Source organism: Nematostella vectensis, chromosome 10 (assembly GCF_932526225.1).
Source record: "Nematostella vectensis chromosome 10, jaNemVect1.1, whole genome shotgun sequence".
NCBI lineage: Eukaryota > Metazoa > Cnidaria > Anthozoa > Actiniaria > Edwardsiidae > Nematostella > Nematostella vectensis.
The window spans coordinates 6,214,439-6,233,199 of NC_064043.1; the positions used below are offsets into that span (position 1 = coordinate 6,214,439).

Below are 18,761 nucleotides of genomic sequence, written 5' to 3' on the forward strand. Positions count from 1 at the left end.
TGCATGAATTTTTCATTATCTCGAAAGACCAAAAACCTACGCTGATTTTAAATATTAATGAAATAATAACGCTAACCTGCGAATCCCACACTAATACTAAAACCGCCAAAATACTGATACGAGCTATTGACGTACACCATAGGAACGAGAAAGTGTTTACTCGAGTGAAACCGATCAGGGCAGCTAAAGTATGAAAAGCTGATAACAGGGAATTCCTTGTGGTCTTACAGAACATAGAAATAACCCCACATTATCAGAGAGCTGTAACGCATGGTTTAGATATGTTTTTACTGGACAAATCGCGTATAACGGTGAGTAGAGATCTTGTTTTGAATAAGAAGGGATATACCCTGTTAAAATAACTAAACAAACTGTGTTGTACTAAAATTATTTTTCGTATTTTTATCAAATTTTGCTTCTTCTTATTTTGAAAAATGCGCACATTATTTAGCGTCACCATCCAGACTAAGAATAGATCCCATAGTAACAAATCCCTAGCCTTACAACAATGTCCTCATACTCTCTCTTTTTCTAATTATTTTAATTTTAATAACTTTAAAACCTAGCAGCAATATTCACAAGAGAACAGTTCAATCTGTTCAGTTTATTTTCCGTGATGACGCTTCAGAATTTTTTTTCCATGAAGTTGTCATGACAGCTCATCCACGATGGCCACCACTAGATACGCGGCAGCCAGCTCAGGTCACTGAAAGCCGCATTGTCACCAGTTTACTTCCGGTCGATTACGTAAGAATCTCCGATGATTTTTTACGGAAAACACGAAAAATATTTCAAAATATAGAAAGCAGTGTGTCTATTGGAAGTTTCTTCGAGGATGTGATCGATAATTTAGAGCGGATGGCCTGTTAAATATTTCGGATTCTAATAGATTCTTTTGTCTTTTAACGGTTAAGGTTTTCGTCGGACCTCCGGAAGTAAACTGGTGATAATGCGGCTATTTCGGTAGATTAGTTTCGATAGATTATATATTATCGGGAATTGGACCCCTGGTAAACTTTCTTCCCAAAAAAGAGTTATATCAGATTATCAATTAAGTTTCAAGTACGAATTTCTGCTTTTTGGGTGAGTTAGAGAGGCTACCACAGATGTATTTCCGTGAACTAAAATTTTACGTCTTTCATCCAACTTGTTCAAAACGGCTAGAGGAGAGAATTTAGTCCCAGAAAATGTTGCGTGTGATATCGTATGTTGCAAACGTGTATACGGAGAAAAAACCGATCATTAAAATGAAGAAATCCCTTTCTTGTTTAGATAAATGATTTACGCCAGGTGTCCCAAGCGTCACGAGAAGCCAGACTTGACCAGGAGCTCGCCCGCTTCGAGGACTGCCTGGAAATTACCTTAGTAGATAAGACGAGGTTCCTTGAAGATCTTTACCGAAGATTGCAGCAACTCACAAGTAGATGGCGGTCATGGCATCGAGGCTCATCGAGCACGGGAGGCCGAGGGACACAGTTCATTTCAATTGGACAGGTAAGTTTTGCTCAAAACAAGTCCAGGGCACCCAATAGTCCCCTTAACAGCCAACCTGATCATTGTTTCGTGTTTGGGCTATGCGCAAGGGCATACAACGAGCCCCCTTCCCGAAACACGTTAAAATGGCATATTTCGTCGTTTGAATATGTTCATTTTTCTCAGCTAGGAGTGGTTAGGCATTTCAGCACATGAATAATTGCCCGTATAACCGATCGGGCCAATTTCCCCCTAAGCATCCGCTCAGCGCCCCAAAAAATATTCCCAGCCTAACTAGTTTGACTCCATTAATTTGCCAGCAGAACCATTCGGGACATTTTTATTTTTTTTGCCCAGAAACCTAGGGGTCTCTAACATCTCAACGGGCGGCGAAAAATAGGGCTGCGATGCAGATCCGTTTTGGTGCCCTTGTATGTGCATTGCTTGACAGATGACGGGACAAATGTACAAGGCTAAAGCAACAGTGTACTAAAAATACACATATAAGAAAGTTACACGACAATAGAGTGTTCTGGATATAATAGAAGTGTTTGGGCTAGGCGCATTGTTTGACAGATAACGGGACAAACGTACAAAAGCAATAGTGTACTGTCGCTAATTAATGTGTAATGCTTGTTTTTAGCTTTTTAGATTTATAAGGGTTTTTTTATAATAGGTTTATGTTTTTTGGTGGATGTATTTTGTCCTCAGATTGAGGAACTGGTAGTATGGGATCGTACGATCCATACCAAGCACAGAACATCGACAGACACATCCGCAGGAGATGAAGACAAGCCAATCGACACGCTCATTCGATTTTTGCAAGCTTGCAAGGATTCTCAAGACCTGTATGACCAGTTTGACCATAATCTATACCGACCTCTCAACGAGTTTTTCAAAGATGAGCAAGTCAAACCACTGGCGCAGGCGCTCGTTGGCGTTATGGGGCGCTGGAAGGGACTCCTTTCTCCAGGTTTGTACATAGCTTTTAGTACGTTGTAGTACTTTGCAGTAGCTTACAGATGAGGCAAAAGAGCCCGTGGGATAACTCCCGATAGAAACAAACGGGGGTGATCGTCGGCAAACTGAATGTTAACTCCAAGAGATAGCACTTTGGGTGTGGTCAACAGAAATTCTTACCCCTAAGGGAAAACAAATTGGGTGTGGTCGAAGGAATTTTTAACCCTAAGAGAAAGCAGGATCGGAAAAACCATTAAACACCGCTAACTAAATTGGTCGAAATTTTATACCCTAAAAGATAGGACAATCACCACCGTCTACTTTTATCTAAGTGGAGAAACAAACCACCACATGGAGTCGTCTCGATGGAATTTCGAGCATCGGTCTTTCTTTGCTACGTCAAGAGGCTAATTCTTGAACATTAGTCAGTAGAAAAAAAAATGCCAACCTTCTTTAGCATCACGACGTTGGTCTCTTCAAATTACTCCGATTTCTATAACTGCTCGTAATCCTTGTTTTAACGTCGTGCTGTGTGTTGTCTGTTCGCAGGTCCCATCAATCACCGAATGTTCAGCGCAAAAAGCGCAGATGCAGTCTACTACATGGACCTGACCTGCCGACCACGTGACTCCCAATTTAACCTCGTTCTCAGGCTCGTCCCAGACCTCTCACTCAAGGCTTTCGAGGCTTTTTGTCTTGCAAAGCAGTGGCGCTCTAGCGTGGGTCCAGCCGGATACACGCGCGAGTTGAACTATATTTATTCCAAATGGATACCAGAGAAACGTGGTGCAGATAGTGATTTTCATTGTAAAGCCATCGGAGGTAAGTCAGCGATTAAGAAAAGCTTTGAGCTGATGACCAATCAGGAGAGGCTTCGCGAAGTGCAGAGTAAACTGTGTGCGACTGAAAAAGTCATTGCGAACTCATCCGAGCATATGCATGATACGAGCTCAGAGGCGCATCGCCTGTCGGGCGCAATCGGAACCACTCTTGAACAGCTCGGATCCATGAGACAAAAAGTAAAGACTGCGCGTTTTGCGCGGGGAGAGATCGTCCGTGGAATGGGCCGAACCAAGGGCTACATCGATATGCTGCAAGAAGAGATGAAGAGAGAGCAACAAGAGGTAACTATGGCTTCTGAAGAAATGGCGCGCGTAAATACAATCCTCTGTAATCCAGGGCATCGCGGTCATCAGAAGTCTTTCCGGTTACGCTTGACCGCGACGCCCTGGGACCTAACTTTGTTATTGTCTCCATTTGAAAATACATCGGCTCATTTTCAAAAAAATCCTTTAAGGTAATATTCATGATGGAATCAGTTATTTGCCTGCATCATTAGATGGAAATAGATTCTTTTAGTTATTTGGCTTTGTTCGCCGCACAAAACAGGGAGTGTAAAAAGGCGTAATTATTAAAATATATACATAGTATACCATGACATATCCAAATTTACTGACATTTTTCAAATGCGATGCGCGTTTCCCTGGCGACCAAGAGAGTTGTAATTCTCACAATTTTCAAAGCTACATGGCTCTTCATGTTTTGGAGCGCAAATATATTTTTTTGGCACGCTGTTTGGCTGGTGAAGTTCATGTGCATATAAAAGTGCGTTTCCCTTTGGCATAGCTCCTAAAACTGCCAAGGTGGCTACGGTAACTCACTGTAAGAGAGAAAGAAAACCATAAGGCGACTGATACAGCCATATTCCTTTAAATCATCAAGGGCATTGTGTTACAATTTTGCGGCACTAAATGCCGCACTAGTCGGTAGCTAATTTGTAAACGTATTAATTGATTTGACAGATCCAAAGGATTCGTGCAAGGCTTATTCAATCAGAAATTAGCTGGAAGTACACTAACAACCGCGAAATGACTAGGGTGCTTGAAGACGACCTTGCCGAGTCCATAGCGAGATGCCAGCACCTCCGTACGGAGATCACCCGGGCGGAATCCGGATACGGCATTCAAAAAAATCGACATCGCTCGGCATGCGACCGACTGAACGACGAACGCGACGGGCTCGAGTCGATCAAATCTGAGCGCGTCGCGATTAGCCGAAAGCTACTCAAGTCCCGAGACAAGCAAAGGGTACACGAAAAGAGGTTGGTCACTGCCGCTGACAATTTTAACTCACTAAAAGAGGAGCTGAGACAGAGCAAGCTGACTCAGAATGTACTTATACGGCAGATGCTACAACCAAAGCAGGAGGAGCGTCCTTGGACTAAGACTTTGTAGATAGACTTTTACGGCAGATGCTACAACCAAAGCAGGAGGAGCGTCCTTGGACTAAGTCTTTGTAGATAGACTTTTACGGCAGATGCCACAGCCAAAGCAGGAGGAGCGTCCTTGGACTAAGACTTTGTAGATAGACTCAGATAAGTCACCTACTGTAAATGAATTAAGGGAACACCCCCCTTATCTAAAATTCGCTCCTCTTAGCTCACGAGTTTGTATTGAGCGCCATACTCTTACGCCTCCTCTATTAAACGAAAACAGGAGATTTCCCTCATAAAGTAACACTCAAACGCCCCCCGAGGAGGAGGTTAAACTGTCATAACAAATTATTATTGTATTGTAACGTGCAACGTTTATTAGCTCACGTTTGTGGTATTTTGACCTTTCTATAACATCTACAACTATAACTTCTTATATCTTATGCCTTCTTACAAATATTTACAGATTTTTAAAATAACAAAACAATAAAGCCTAACCAGACATTTCGCTCCCCATATCACGATGTTATATCTCAATAGGTTTTATTATCGGCTTTCGAATATGACGCATAGTAGAGCCAGGCTCCGTCGGCTTGAACGGCGCGAGTGAGCCATAGGGTCTGGGAATAGGTAGCTCGGTGTCATCATCCGGGATATATGCATTGGGTCGAGGCTCGGCAGTCGTGTAAATACCTCCTGGTAATCGGTAATGCTCTTCCTCCTCTTCACGCTGTGTAGACAAATGGAGTCAGTGTTAAGAGTAGGTGAATATGGTGAATTCACTTTGATTAGAGCGCCAACCAAAATGCTCGAGTTTCTTGATTATACTAGGAGGCCCAGGGCTTTTATTAACTTTCATAATAGGCGGTGGGGATTGATAAGTAGGGAGTGGAAGTTATTTTATCTTTAAAGCTCAAATAAAACTTTAGTCGTCTTTTAAAAAAAGTAGTCGGTGCTTGGTGGAAAATAGCTGGCACTTCCGCCGGCCGCCGCAGCCTAATGAAACCCCCTGGAGGCCTATTTTCTAGGTAAAGTATCTTTCGAGGCATGCTATTTCAAGGGAGCCTTCGTAATCATGCTGCAAAGAGGGTGATCAACTTGCTAAAATTGTATATGTGACTGACCTGCATGGCTTGTATATTGTCCACTTCCCTTCTCTCTTCGTCCCTGATCATCCTCTGCCACTCCCTCTCCGCCTCCTCGCTCGGCGCCTCTCCGCGCTCCATGCGGATGTACGCCTGCTCAACCTCCTGCTCTTTGCCTTTCACTACCTGCTGTAGCTTGAGCGCGTTTGCTTGATTCATGGATAACTCCGACACCATGGCCATCATCTTCCGCGTTGTGTCTTTGATCTTGGCCTGGTATTCGTTCACCTAGAAGGTGTATAGAAGTACTTTACACTTGCGATTTTACACTCGAAAATCGGTAGGCTGCAGCAAATTTCGAATCACAGCGCGCGCGATCAAAAGTTGCACAAAAAGCGCAAGGTCAACGAGCGTATACGTCGCTACGCTTCTGACCAATCCCTATAGTAAGGCTTCTACAGTCGTTCTAACGCATAAGAGACTAGCACATCCCTTAGGATAAACTTGACTGAACGATGCACTATTGTAGGGAAGAAGTTTGGCAATAAAAAATACACCTAAAATTATGCGTCAAAGTACAACCATTCCCGTATTAGTGCTACATTTAAAACAACGTCGGCACCATTGCTGTCTTCACAGTGCATACCTTTTTGGCTAGTTCCAGCGTGTCCTCCTTGCCTGTCTCCGCCTTGTTCTTGGTTCTATCCGCCAATCTTGTGACCTCCTCAAAGATGAGGTCCTTCTCAAGGAGTTTCTCCTCCTTCTCGGCTAGCCTCAACTCAAGCTCCTCTATCTTCTTGGCCAGGATGTCCGGCTCGGGGTCAGCCCCGCTCAGCAGCCGTACCCGCTCCTCGTTAGATGGGTCTTCTAGTTCCTTCTCTAGGTCTGCTAACCGATCTCTCGCTGCTGCGAGCTAAAGAAGATAATAAAGTGATAATACATAGGAGGGTGTTACCTTAAGGGAACGAGGATGACGTTCACGTTGAAATCTTGGGATATCAGTTAAATTTTAGTACAAAGATACGTTTATTTTTTAAGATATACTTAATTAATATATATACACCCCTTATTATGAAGATAACGAAAACGTATTTAATGGTAATCTGAAAAGTGTTTCAACAGAACGTCGTTCGCAAAGAGGGTTTTTATTAGTAATATAAAAACCAAGACTCGTGGAGTTGTGAATAAAGCGTATACGAACAGTAGTATAGGAATACAATCGTTGTCCCTCGCACATACCTGTATCTGTAGAGTGACAAGCTCGTTGTCCAAGGCCCTCTTGTTCGGCATGTTCTTATTTGCAAGTCCTATACCGCGACGGATCTCATTCAGCTGAATCAACAAAAAAACTGTCTGTTAGCATGACAATGACAGAAAGGTGTGCTGTCCAAAGTTAACCCAATCAAAATATGGAATAGGTGAAGCGCCTTTTTCCATGGCTCATTCTAGTATGTCAAGACATAGTGTAAGTCAAGAAACACTAAGCACTGGTGCTTGACAAGGGTTTTGTCTTTATCAAGACCCCTTGATAAGATCGAAGCCATTATGGGGAGACGCCAATTGAGCTACTAAACCACTGGTCAAGTAAAGTAGTGCAGCTTTTAACGTGACTCTTACGCTTTGGACTTTCTATGTAGAGAATGTAATGTAATGAATGTAGAGATGAAGTTACTTACCTCCATTTTAAGGAAGCGAATCTCTTCTTCTCTGGCTTTTAGTTCCACGTCACCATTACGAATCATCGTATCTGAGGGACAAAATAAGTTGTAACAAAAGCAATTCCCCGTCCTCTCAATAAAAAGGTGCAAAAGTAACTTATCGTTCTACCTTGGATGTTAAGTTTTTCGTAGAAAACGCAAACTTCTTCATTCCTTTCAATAAGCTGGATTCCCCTGTGAGAAAAAGTTTTAAAATTCACAAAATTTTACTTCATAAAAGATCACTAACGTGATCTGTAGCACTAGATTAGCGCAAAGTTAGTTAAACCAAGATGATGGGTTGACTTAATTTCAAGAAAATATGTTATGCTCTAATATTCTATCAGTGAGAAGTAACCAGCCGAGTCCCGTCGATATCTTCGGGTTTTCTGTGGTTTTTCGGGTTCTCTGGGTTAATGATCTACTGTAGCGTCGCCCGAAACCTCATCTACATTGACTCTCTCAAACTCCTCTTGACCAATGACCAGCCACACGAGTTCGGACCAGAGCGGCCAGGAGCTAAGCTGAGAAGTAAACTCTGTGTGTTCTATCACTAACGACCATTAAGGTAATACTCACATATCATTGCGCTCCTGGACGCTAGTCTCGTAACGTTTTCGTAGCTGCACCATGTTCTCCTCGGCTTTGTTGATGAGCTCGTTTAGTTTGGCAATATCAAGACGCTGTGGAAATTCACATAGTTTAATAAAAGCACGGTCATTAGATAGTGACGATGTGCAATTAGTTTTTAAACTTTGGTAAAAAAAAACGCCTTGTCAAATTTGACTACAAATGTCTTTGAATATAAGCATAGTACACACTTGAAATGCAAACATTTCCACCAGCAGTTCAGTTTATATAATACTTTATGATAAAAGGCTCAATATTATTATATGCAAACAACCACTTCCGGTGGAATAGCGCACGCTGATTGGCTGTTGAGCGGTCCGGATCCTGCTGTCATCATCCACAAATGCTGAACTTCTAATTAAGACATCCTCTGATTTTTTACCAACAATTTTGTGAAATAATTTGGTCCCAATTGATCGTCGGCCTGCGGCCTCGGTCAGTACAAAAAACCTGCGGGCTGAGATTTCTCAGTACCGACCTCGCGCTTGGCTAATAAGTAGTATTTTTATACTGTAAGAGACGCAATATCAACTAACCAACTGTTCACGCTTCTCGCGGCTCTCTTCATCCTGCTTGCCCTGCTTGCTTGCTTCATTTCGCAAGCTATCTCGGATAACGACAGCATTGCTCCTCTTGAGACGAGCTTTTTGTAAAAGTCTATACAGGACAAAAAAAAAAATCAGCACAAATGTACTATCCTAAGACACGCAAATGTATCGAATATGTATCAATAAATTTAAGGAGAACCATTTCTCAAAAGTATGTAATAGGCGTGGCAAATAATTGTGAAGCGTATGTTTTTTTTTAAATTTGTGTATGTAATTGGTATTTAGAAAACATACATTCCTTTTAAGTGCACCAAACTCAATTTTTTCCCATGTATGTACTAGGTACTATGTAGGTGAACTATTGCATACCTTTAAATACCCAAAACATACTTCATAGACATGGGTATTGAGTAAAAAGTTACACGTATTCACAACACCTTCCTATTTCTCTATTTGTGTGTCTGCTGTGATATAGCAAATGTGATGCCATACTGTAGGTGGCAAGATCTAATAATAACCCCTGATCGTCCTTAATTTAAGGGATAGTTCTGTACAGTATACGGTACTTTACTACTTTTATACAAAGATCCTATACCTGGTGATGAAATACATATATTACAACATGTTTGCATAATTTCAGTCTTTAGTATTTTACTTTTTTAGTACTAGGCGACTATTAAATAAGCTTAATATCTGGTTAAATACTAAACACTTACCTGTCCTTTGCATTTACTTTGGACCGGAGAATTTCAATTTCATTTTGAAGGATTTTAATCTTTTCTCTCATTTCCGCTGCTTTCTATAGGAGAAAAGAAAGGCAAAATAAAGTGGGTGATAATTAAATTGGCTTAGGAGAAGAAAAACTTCAGTAAGGTTAAACAGGTTGAACCTCTGTTTTTTTTAATGTCTGAATCAAGAAGGTTGGTAATATCAATGAGATTAAATCACTTTTCCCACCTGTGTACTGGTTTGAATCAGGTTCACACACTTATTTCTTTCATTCTTTATGACATCATAAAGTTTGGCAAAGTCAGAGAGTCTGGAAAACAAAGTTTGACAAAATCAGACAGTCTGAAAAAAAAAAAAGGTTCTTAAAAAAAAGATGAGTTGCCAAATAACAAAATAGAAATAGCCCATCAATGAGAAACAGTATTTTTCAAGAGCATTAAGCAGGCAAAACCTAGGCAACCCCCCATCATGAGCCCTGAGCAGACCCCCTGTCAGATGACCTTTCCCTGATCCAAGAGAAGACAACATCCACAGTCCATTCCCCCCCCCCCTCAAACAGAAGACTAACCTGTGTTGCATCTCAGCATACTTCTTGGCACTGTCTTGTATATTCAAATTTTTGGTTTTGAGATCTTCCAAAGCTCTTTGGTATCTCAACTGGAAAGACAATTTTTTTCATCAATTCGGAGATTAGGGTTAGGGTTAATATCAGTATCTCCAGAGTCCTTTAAAGTACCCTATAATTGTAGATAATTTTCTTACCTCAGCTCTCATGTAGTCACGTGCCTTTTGCTCTCTTTCATCTGCCTGTGACCAATAAACATTCACGGTTTAAATATTCTCTCTGAATAAACCCTGCACAGTGAATGACTAGTTTAACCTTGATCCCCTCTGATTTTAAACCATGTACAGTGTACAGTATGATAAATCAAACTTACCTTAGCAATATCACCCCCCCCCCCCAGATGAGTTTACCTTGTTCTTGTCAGTCAATCACATCTGCTCTTACCTTGATCTGTGCAAGCCTTGTCAGGTCAATAACATCCACCCGTAGTTCACTCTGTTCCATGAGCAGCCTCTCCTCTTCCTGGATCATCTGTTCAACTCTAGCCCTCTCTCTTGAAGTCAGCGCATTCTGAATAGACAAAAAATCACCTATTACCTATTATAATCACCTATTGCATTTAAATGAAACAATCACCCACAATGCAATTCAATTAGGATGGGTCAGGGTTATCCCTAATAATTGCTAGCAGTTAATTTCTCTGACAGGGAAAAACTGTAGATAACAGCCAGCTGAATAATGGCTGGTAAGACCTTCTTTGTTTCCTAGCCAAATAAAAGTGTTGTATTGTATTGTTGATTTCTATAGTGCCTGACAAGATTACCATGACAAGATCATTGAAATGCTTCACATTTATAATACTAGTACGTTGGTAAAGTATTAAGAATGTCCTGTCTTGGAACTGAGGAACACAAGCTTCTTGTAAGCTCACATACATTTAACAAGTCAAATTCATGGCTGAGAAACAGAAAGATACTATCAATGTCTCGACCAGGAATTGAACCCATTACAGCAGAAGTTGAGAGGACCAATACAGTGACACGCTAACACACTGGGCCACACGTGATTTCTTTAAATGGTGATTCCTAAAGGAGAACCCTGGGAGATTGATAATCCCAGCTACCTGTTGAGCAAGAGTTCTCTTAGTGACATCCACTTCTCTTTGCAACTCTTTTCGCTTATCTAGGAGTGTGCCATCATCTCTCGGAGCACTTTCCACTTGACTTTTGACCTTGTCGTAGATAGACTTGACATGAGCAAGGGCATCTTCTCCAACTTTCAACTGTAGCTCACTTTTCTTTAGAGATCTAGGATTTGAACAGATATGTATTCACCTTTTAGAATAGGTTTTCAACAGCTTTCCCTAACATGGACAGGCACAGTATCAAACAAATACAAAAGGATGATCTACAGAGTTGACACCATACTGTTGTGTTTTGTACAGTAGTGTTGTAACAGAAGATGATATTGTAGCAGAACAATTTCTCAAGAATATCCCTTCAGTAGAGATACTACTAGTGTCTTTGTGCACTGAGAGACAAGAATGAGCACTTAAAAAAAAAAGAAAGACAAGATTCGAAGTCATTGATATTGACTTACAAATCCTTCCATTAGTGGGAAAATCATGTGCTCATTTAACCAAGGTTTGCCCCTGCAGACTTTCTACAGTAGTTGGACAAAACCTGATGGGCCGTGGTGCACTCACTTGAGGTCTCTCTCCTTCTCCCGTGTTTTTCTAGCATGCACATCATGTTGAGTTTTCTTTTCAATAGCAGCATGTTTGAGGTTCAAGTCTAGTGTTCCCCTGTCACCCATGAATTCAGCTTGTCTTTCTTTGGCAAGCTCATACTCCTTTATGAGAACATCTACTTCTCTCTCCTAAATACCCAAAAAATTCAATTATACTTAATACACTTTGATTGCAGGGTCTCTGTTGTCATTTATCAAGATTTGCATTGGTGATATCAATACAGCCTGCCAGTGCATAATAAAAGAAAATAAAGCTGTAATTTGAAGAGTGAGTGCAAGGCAAAGTACAAAAATAATATTAAACAATATAACTTTTAACCGGAAGGCTGTATTTACAGTACCTTGGATTCATAGGTGTGTCTTTGCCTATCCAAAGCTTCTGACAACTCCATCTTCTCATCCTCTAAATAGGTCCTCCGCCCATCTAACCTCTGCAGCTGTAAGACAAAACAACATTACCTCCATCACCACACCCCCTACTAAGATGGCCAAGGCTTTGAGTGCAGTCATTACATTATCAGATAGTTATTATCTGCTATTGTGATGACACCATATTAATACTAAATGTATATGTTTAAATATACAATTATCCATTATGCATACCTCTTTGACAATTTCTTCAATGTCACCATCTAATCCTTTTCTTTTGTCCTCAACATCCCTTTACAAAATAAAAAAAGAATGAGCTTTACCATGAAAAAATTTGAGAGGAATTAAAACTTAAGCCAGGCAAAAACAGTATGTAAAATTTCATGCTTAGCACTTTGCTCACTGCTTCTCATGGCCAAAAACTCACCGTTCAAGCTGGAGAGAATTTTACCTCAGTTACTTGTGAGGTGTGAGTTTGTTTAACCGACATCCACACACTGTGAGATTTTGGCCTTGCAAGGCAAGTTTGAAATTGGCCTTTCCACACCATATGAGCCAGGATTTAGGAATGGTTTAATGGACAACCCCCCCCCCCCCCCTGCTTTAAAAGACCACATTTAAGCGACATACTTGTACTGTCTTGATATAAGATCAATCTGCTTGGAGATGTGTGCTGGTTGCGAGTGAACCTGAACTAGTTCATCCTGTGAAAGAACACATTTTTAGATGCCATAATTGAAAAGCAGGCAATATACATTTAATCTGCTATGTTGAATATTACTTCACCTAGGACATCACAAATCCTTAAATCACTCATAGAATGCTAATTGCAGATTTCAATAGTCTGTGAAATCTCGCAAACGATTCCCAACAGCTAAGTCACTTGCTTTCTGTTTTAAAAAACTCAGAATCCAAATCCTTAGCTCAGTTGGGAATATGGTAGTCCATCAACCAAAGCTTGATTGACATTATACACATTATTCCAAAATGAGAAGGATTTCAAATGCTGTATTGGTACAAAGCTATGTCTTGTACAAAATATTTGTTTGAATCTTGTGTACATACTCTAAGAGTCTGCTGTTTTTCCAGATCACCCTCAACTTCCTTATGAAGCTCATCAACCAGTTTCTGTCTGTTTTCTAACTCTTCTCTAAGGCTTTTTGTTTCAACAGTCCTTTGTGCAATTTCAATTTTTAGGTCCTCTACAGATTTATTCACTTCTTTAAGTTGTTTTTCTATCTCTCCAGCCTTTGGCATACGCCCATATTCCCTCTCAAGCATCATTTTCTCTTCTTTCAAACCCTCCAGCTTAAATTCAAGCTGGTACTGTCTTTCGTCAGCTTGAGCAAGCTCATTGTGATGTTTCAAAAGTTCTTGTCGCAGTTTATTGACTTCATTATTTTCTCCATCAGGAAAATTGTCCCCCTTCTCTAGTTCTGCTCTTTGCCTCTGAACCTCTTGGTGAAGCTCTTTCGCATTATGCAGCAGACTAGACTCTTGTTCTCTCGTCGACTTTAATCGTTCGTGAAGACTTGTGTACTTTGCTTTGAGTTTTGCAACCGTCTCCCCTGCGATCTTTCCTTGCGAGAAGAGCTAAAATGACAAACAACAGCATGAATTTGTCAATTTGTGAGTTAACAATTATGAAAAAAACGGAACAGCTCAAATCAGGTTCTGAACTGGGACAAAAAAAATTGTGTAATGTTATTCACTTCATCTAGGCACTGAAAAGCAGGACTGGCAGAAACATCAACTGGGCCTTCTTCTTGATGAAGTCTCGGTGCCACGGCCCAAATGGCCGGCTCGATCTCTCGTCCTTCTGTCCCTCTCTCTTCGCTGCCACTCATATTTTACAGATCGCTACTTTTTTTTGTAACGCTAGACCAAAAAACGAGATATCCCAGCGTTTTGTTGTAGTTCTTCCATTTTGGATCCAATATGGCTTCCTGTAATCGCGCACGTTACTAAGCAACCAGCGCCAAAATATCAATCACTGGTTACCAGCTCTCTCGTCCGGCGCACAAAAGGAGGCCCAGTGAAAACTCTATTGATCGAGCATTCATCCCCAGGGATGATAAGAACGAAGAATTAAGGTAAGACATCCAGTTTTCAGATTTCTGCAAGAATTAAACAACTTTGTGGATACAATATATGAATATTTTTAAAGAAAAAAAATAAAAACGAAACAGAAGTTATACCGTAATAGATTTTTTCAGTTCCAATAGATCATCAAGCCCTACGCTTTTATTTCATTAATATTTGTTAAAATGCGGTGTGATTTGCTTCGAACCCAGACATTTATTTTGCATTTGAAACATTTCTTTTAGCGTGAGGACCTCGCTTGATCGCGCACAATTTATCAAAACATGGAACTGGGTTCTAGTTGCCATAGCATGAGTTTGTCCACGTGAACTCAACGACACTGTCGTTCCATATAAGGAAGCAAGTAGGACAATTTCACGTGCCCATTATAATTTGATCCAATCAAAGACGGCGCTTTTTGCGGGAGCATGCAGGCAGGTCAATGTCCATAGTGGTTCTAGCACGTGAACAGTGGTTAGTGAAAGCACTCGTAAATAAAGGAGTAAAGTAAGGGTCAGATTCCATCCAGTTTGTGCTGCGATGTTTTGGATTCTGTTACTTCTTTCTGCCCGAAGTTCCCACCTCATTTTGATCGTGCAATGAGGAATTCATCTAGAAGTAATTCAAGAATGGCTTCGTCTCAATCGACCTATGTTCATCTTGTGGCTGGAGGGTGAGGGAATGTCGTACCACGATGTTGTTATTTTTCAACCGTGAACTGTTGATGCAAAATCCGGACCAATTCTACACAAATAACACGCTAAACCAAAAAGAAATCATGCTTAAGCTATCCTTTATATTATAATCTTGCTCGACTGTTCAAAACAACAAATGTCTTGCTATTTATCAACGGGAGCGTGATGGAAGGCACAATTTTCTTGGCGCCTCGTTCGCTTATTCCCTGACATCTCGGTATCTCGAGATCGTGACTCGAACTAGACACAAAACCTTGACCATAAATCAGTCATAATAGCGTTGGATGTTTTGCAACTTATTCGTTTGGATTTTGTTATAGTAAAGGGCTGTTTTATTCTTTGCTTCGTATGTTTTGCTTTGGATCATGGACTCTGCTATCTAGCGTGTTTGGTGACGTAATATCTTTTCGCTTTTCAGGGTCGGAGGAACAGTTGGAGCAATAGCAACATGCCCTCTAGAAGTAGTTAAAACTAGATTACAGGTAAATACGAAATGCTGAAACTATGTATTCACACTTTCTGTTGCTTACTGTGGCGGGAAATGACACCTTGAATTTGCATAACTTTTCTCAGGTTCACATGTAAACAAACAAACGATCGTTTCAATATTCTGACTCCGAGAAAGGAACGACTGGAAACATGGTTATGATAGGCTCTCTGCATAAAAGTATAATTGTTTAACCCTTTTTACATACAGTATTGTTCTAAAAGGTCGAGCAAATCGATTGTTTGCAAAGAATTCGCACCGGTTTTTCTTGTTTAACCCGTTTTTACTATGCTAATACATGTTAGCCTAAGATAAGTGTACAGTCGCAGTGCTACACCTAGTTTTAGTGATATTTTTTGTACGCACCGGTTAAATGATTACTATCTAAATGGTGACCAGTAATAACTAGTTGTTTAAAAATAAAAATATTTTACACGAAAAGAATCACTAATGCCTGGTGCACACTAGTGACATAACGACATAATGACAAAGGTGCGTACACCCTTATGTTCATATGTTCAAATGTGAATGGTTCGACATTTTGACATAAGCCCAACATGAACATAACAACATAAGAAAAAAAACATGTCATTATGTAGGCTTAAAGGAGTGTGTGTGCCTATGTTGTTTTGTCACTAGTGTGCACTAGGCATTATTGTCGCTATATTATATTTTTTTAGAGGTGTGTTATTATTGCTTGAGGTTTTATTTGCTTATTTTTTATATAGAACTCCACCTATTCTCAGTTATTTGTACTATAAATTTGTCTGTTTTGGAAAGCAATTAACATAGCTGTCAACCCAACTTGAACAAAAATCTGGGGAGATCAGGTGAAATACAGTAAATATGTGAAAGAAACCCAAGAGAGTCAATGCGGGTGAATACAGGGAAAGTATAAACATTTTAGTTAAAATTAGGCTTGTGATGAGGTCCAAAATGTTTTGACATCCGCCTAATGCGGGTGAGTTGACATCTATGAATTAATGCTACAATTGTGTGTAAATCAGCATTACTGTTGTGAGGCCTGTTCAAGACTGATGTGAGCTGTTTTTACAGATCTATTCACACTTTTGGATACAATCTATTAGCTGGCAGATGCTGGGACAGTAGGACTAGTGTAGTGGGCATTTTGTACACCACAGCAACCTCATTGTGATGTGGTTGTGGGATGCTACTCAGTGTTACATCATCAAGCAGTGTAATAGTTCATTTTCAAATTAAAATTTGTTAACTAGCATTACTTTATTCCTAAAACAGACAAATTTATAATAAAAATGAAAGGGTTTCATAAATACAGTGTGAGCCTCTGTTTCAAGCAAACTGTTTGCAAATGCTGGCATGATCATGAAGAATTCACAAGGGTTTTTGTTTTATTTTAAGCTCAGGGAGATTCTTCTCAAGCCAAGACTCCCACAGTATTTGTGTGAGCTTAGTCAATATCTCTAGCAGGCATTGAATAATTAAAAGAATGTACTAGTAAAATTACATATATTGTGAGCCAACTGCAAGTTTAAAAACTGAAAACCTCGTACTAACATTAAATCCCCTTCAGTCCTCAGTACCAACGTTCTACACAACAACAACATGTATGAGTAATGTGGGAACAGTTCAAGTAACCTATCAGAAGCCGTCGGGTGTTATAACATGCCTGCAGTCAATAATACGCAATGAAGGGGTTACCGCATTGTTCAGAGGGCTTGGGCCATCGTTAGTCGGAGTGGCCCCTTCAAGGGCTATATACTTCTCATTCTATGCCACTGCAAAGTCATCTTTGAATAAGAGTGGGTGGGTTAAACCCGATAGCAAGAAAGTGCATATGCTTTCTGCATGTTCAGCAGGTAGGGGTGCTTACTGTATTTTGTTTTTTGTTATGTATTTATGATAATGTGACTGATAGTTTGTTACAGATTTTCACAGTATACACTAAATGGCTGTGAAACAATAATTGATTATTGTAAACTAAAAAGCTAATTCCTTTGTTCTTTGTTTGTTTGTTTTTTTTTTTTTCCAGGTCTGTTCACATCGACATTGACCAGTCCTCTTTGGGTTACAAAGACTAGACTGCAGCTGGATAACAAGTAAGTACTGATAAATATTTCCAGGGTTTTCTGCCTAAACAGGTATGCCAAGGCCAGGTAAAGATCAGTTTGAAAACTCTCATTGGCTTGCAGTTGGCATGAGATCCTGAAATCCTCAACAAAACTGTTTGTTCATATTCACTAATATATGACCTATGTTACATACCAAGTGTAAAAATTCTGACCTATGATTCATAATTTCATGGCAAAGACAAAACATTCAGTAAATTCAGTCATAGAAGTAGACAAATCTAGTTCTCTCAAGGCACAACAAATTTGATGTAATGTAACTGACAAAGCTTCTCTCTTTCGCACAGGACCAAACGGCATGCTGCGCAGATGATAAGGTCCATATATCGTGCTGATGGAGTAAAAGGCTTTTATAGAGGGTTGTCAGCTTCGTATGTGGGAGTAACAGAGACCTGTATTCACTTCGTTATTTATGAGAGCATCAAAGCAAGGTTACAACACCACAAGCTGAAGCAGAGGAATAGAACCCACACAAGTGCTTTTGACTTTATTGAGTTCATGCTTGCTGCTGCAACATCTAAGTGTATAGCATCAACAGTGGCTTACCCTCACGAAGTAGTCAGAACAAGGCTACGGCAACGGGAATTGGACGGTTCCAGGAAATACCATTCCTTCTTTCAGACATTAAGAAGGGTTGCATTTGAAGAGGGGTTTAGAGGATTATATGGAGGACTATCTACACATTTGATCCGGCAGATACCTAATACTGCAATAATGTTCTTCACTTATGAGGCCATTGTCAGCTTCTTGTGCAAAGATGATTAGGTAGCTAGCACTAGACTAGAGGTGTGGTATTACAGCTAGCAATACATGCTTTTTCCTAGAGTTGGTGATTCAATATATTCAAATGGTTTTACATTTATTACAGGTTCAGGAAAGCTTTGCTGTATTCTGCAAATTGTTAATAAACCAGCTCTTTTTTTCTGGTTAATATATATTTTTGATGGGGTGTATTTCTTAAGAATATTGCAAAGCTTTATTACCTGAAATTATTTTGAAGAAAGCTGGATTTTGAAATGTATTGGCAAAGACAAACAGGAAAACTGAAAAAGTGCTTCAAATTTAATGAAAAAGTGCTTAAATTTTTCATGCTATAGTGCTATACATATACTAAAACTGGTTTAAAAGTAGTGACCATGAAAACAGCTACTTTTAGGCCAGTTGAAAAATAAAAGGATTTGTATATAAATTGTATATAGATAGTTAAAGTAAAAGAAATCGAATTTTAGCATACAAAGTATAGTATACTTTGCTTGCTAAAAATAATGGTTAAACGTTAAAACTAAAATCATTTATGAAATAAAAGTTTTTACGCTTTATTCAGAAGGCAATGCTTGTTACTTTTGGTAACAGTTCTTTGTATGACTTTTTT

General features: G+C 39.8%; 3 protein-coding genes across 3 annotated transcripts; 2 read left to right on the forward strand and 1 right to left on the reverse strand.

The window, feature by feature from the left end:
* Positions 1–5,149, forward strand: LOC116604573. The gene is made up of 5 exons (XM_032367119.2): positions 1–311; positions 1,273–1,494; positions 2,185–2,446; positions 2,983–3,557; positions 4,236–5,149. The coding sequence occupies exons 1-5, from the start codon at positions 282–284 to the stop codon at positions 4,665–4,667; spliced, it is 1,521 nt and encodes a 506-aa protein (XP_032223010.2). The 5' UTR covers positions 1–281; the 3' UTR covers positions 4,668–5,149.
* Positions 5,000–13,984, reverse strand: LOC5522085 (coiled-coil domain-containing protein 146). The gene is made up of 20 exons (XM_001641684.3): positions 13,730–13,984; positions 13,083–13,610; positions 12,648–12,721; positions 12,252–12,309; positions 11,990–12,085; positions 11,605–11,777; positions 11,023–11,206; positions 10,344–10,469; positions 10,097–10,141; positions 9,903–9,991; positions 9,563–9,644; positions 9,322–9,404; positions 8,594–8,714; positions 8,007–8,110; positions 7,558–7,622; positions 7,407–7,477; positions 6,970–7,062; positions 6,377–6,643; positions 5,770–6,018; positions 5,000–5,375 (listed from the first exon to the last, which is right to left on the reverse strand). Exons 1-20 carry the CDS (start codon positions 13,862–13,864, stop codon positions 5,172–5,174), a joined length of 2,847 nt encoding a protein of 948 aa, XP_001641734.1. The 5' UTR covers positions 13,865–13,984; the 3' UTR covers positions 5,000–5,171.
* Positions 13,985–14,552: 568 nt separating this feature from the next.
* LOC5521970 (solute carrier family 25 member 36-A) lies at positions 14,553–18,708 on the forward strand. The gene is made up of 5 exons (XM_001641800.3): positions 14,553–14,772; positions 15,213–15,276; positions 16,834–17,119; positions 17,293–17,359; positions 17,677–18,708. Exons 1-5 carry the CDS (start codon positions 14,699–14,701, stop codon positions 18,152–18,154), a joined length of 969 nt encoding a protein of 322 aa, XP_001641850.2. The 5' UTR covers positions 14,553–14,698; the 3' UTR covers positions 18,155–18,708.
* The last annotated feature ends 53 nt before the right edge of the window (positions 18,709–18,761 follow it).

What these genes read in the sequence shown, in the direction of transcription:
- LOC116604573 (XM_032367119.2), top strand. Translation starts at nt 282, where the DNA reads ATGTTTTTACTGGACAAATCGCGTATAACG. An exon ending in TGGACAAATCGCGTATAACG is followed by an intron (nt 312 to 1,272) that starts GTGAGTAGAGAT and finishes TTTCTTGTTTAG; the next exon opens with ATAAATGATTTACGCCAGGT. An exon ending in TGAAGAGAGAGCAACAAGAG is followed by an intron (nt 3,558 to 4,235) that starts GTAACTATGGCT and finishes TTGATTTGACAG; the next exon opens with ATCCAAAGGATTCGTGCAAG.
- LOC5522085 (XM_001641684.3), bottom strand. Translation starts at nt 13,864, where the DNA reads ATGAGTGGCAGCGAAGAGAGAGGGACAGAAGGACGAGAGATCGAGCCG. An exon ending in TATGCTGAGATGCAACACAG is followed by an intron (nt 9,645 to 9,902) that starts GTTAGTCTTCTG and finishes TTTGTTTTCCAG; the next exon opens with ACTCTCTGACTTTGCCAAAC. An exon ending in ACAATATACAAGCCATGCAG is followed by an intron (nt 5,376 to 5,769) that starts GTCAGTCACATA and finishes TTGTCTACACAG; the next exon opens with CGTGAAGAGGAGGAAGAGCA.
- LOC5521970 (XM_001641800.3), top strand. Translation starts at nt 14,699, where the DNA reads ATGAGGAATTCATCTAGAAGTAATTCAAGAATGGCTTCGTCTCAATCG. An exon ending in TAGTTAAAACTAGATTACAG is followed by an intron (nt 15,277 to 16,833) that starts GTAAATACGAAA and finishes AATCCCCTTCAG; the next exon opens with TCCTCAGTACCAACGTTCTA. An exon ending in AGACTGCAGCTGGATAACAA is followed by an intron (nt 17,360 to 17,676) that starts GTAAGTACTGAT and finishes TCTTTCGCACAG; the next exon opens with GACCAAACGGCATGCTGCGC.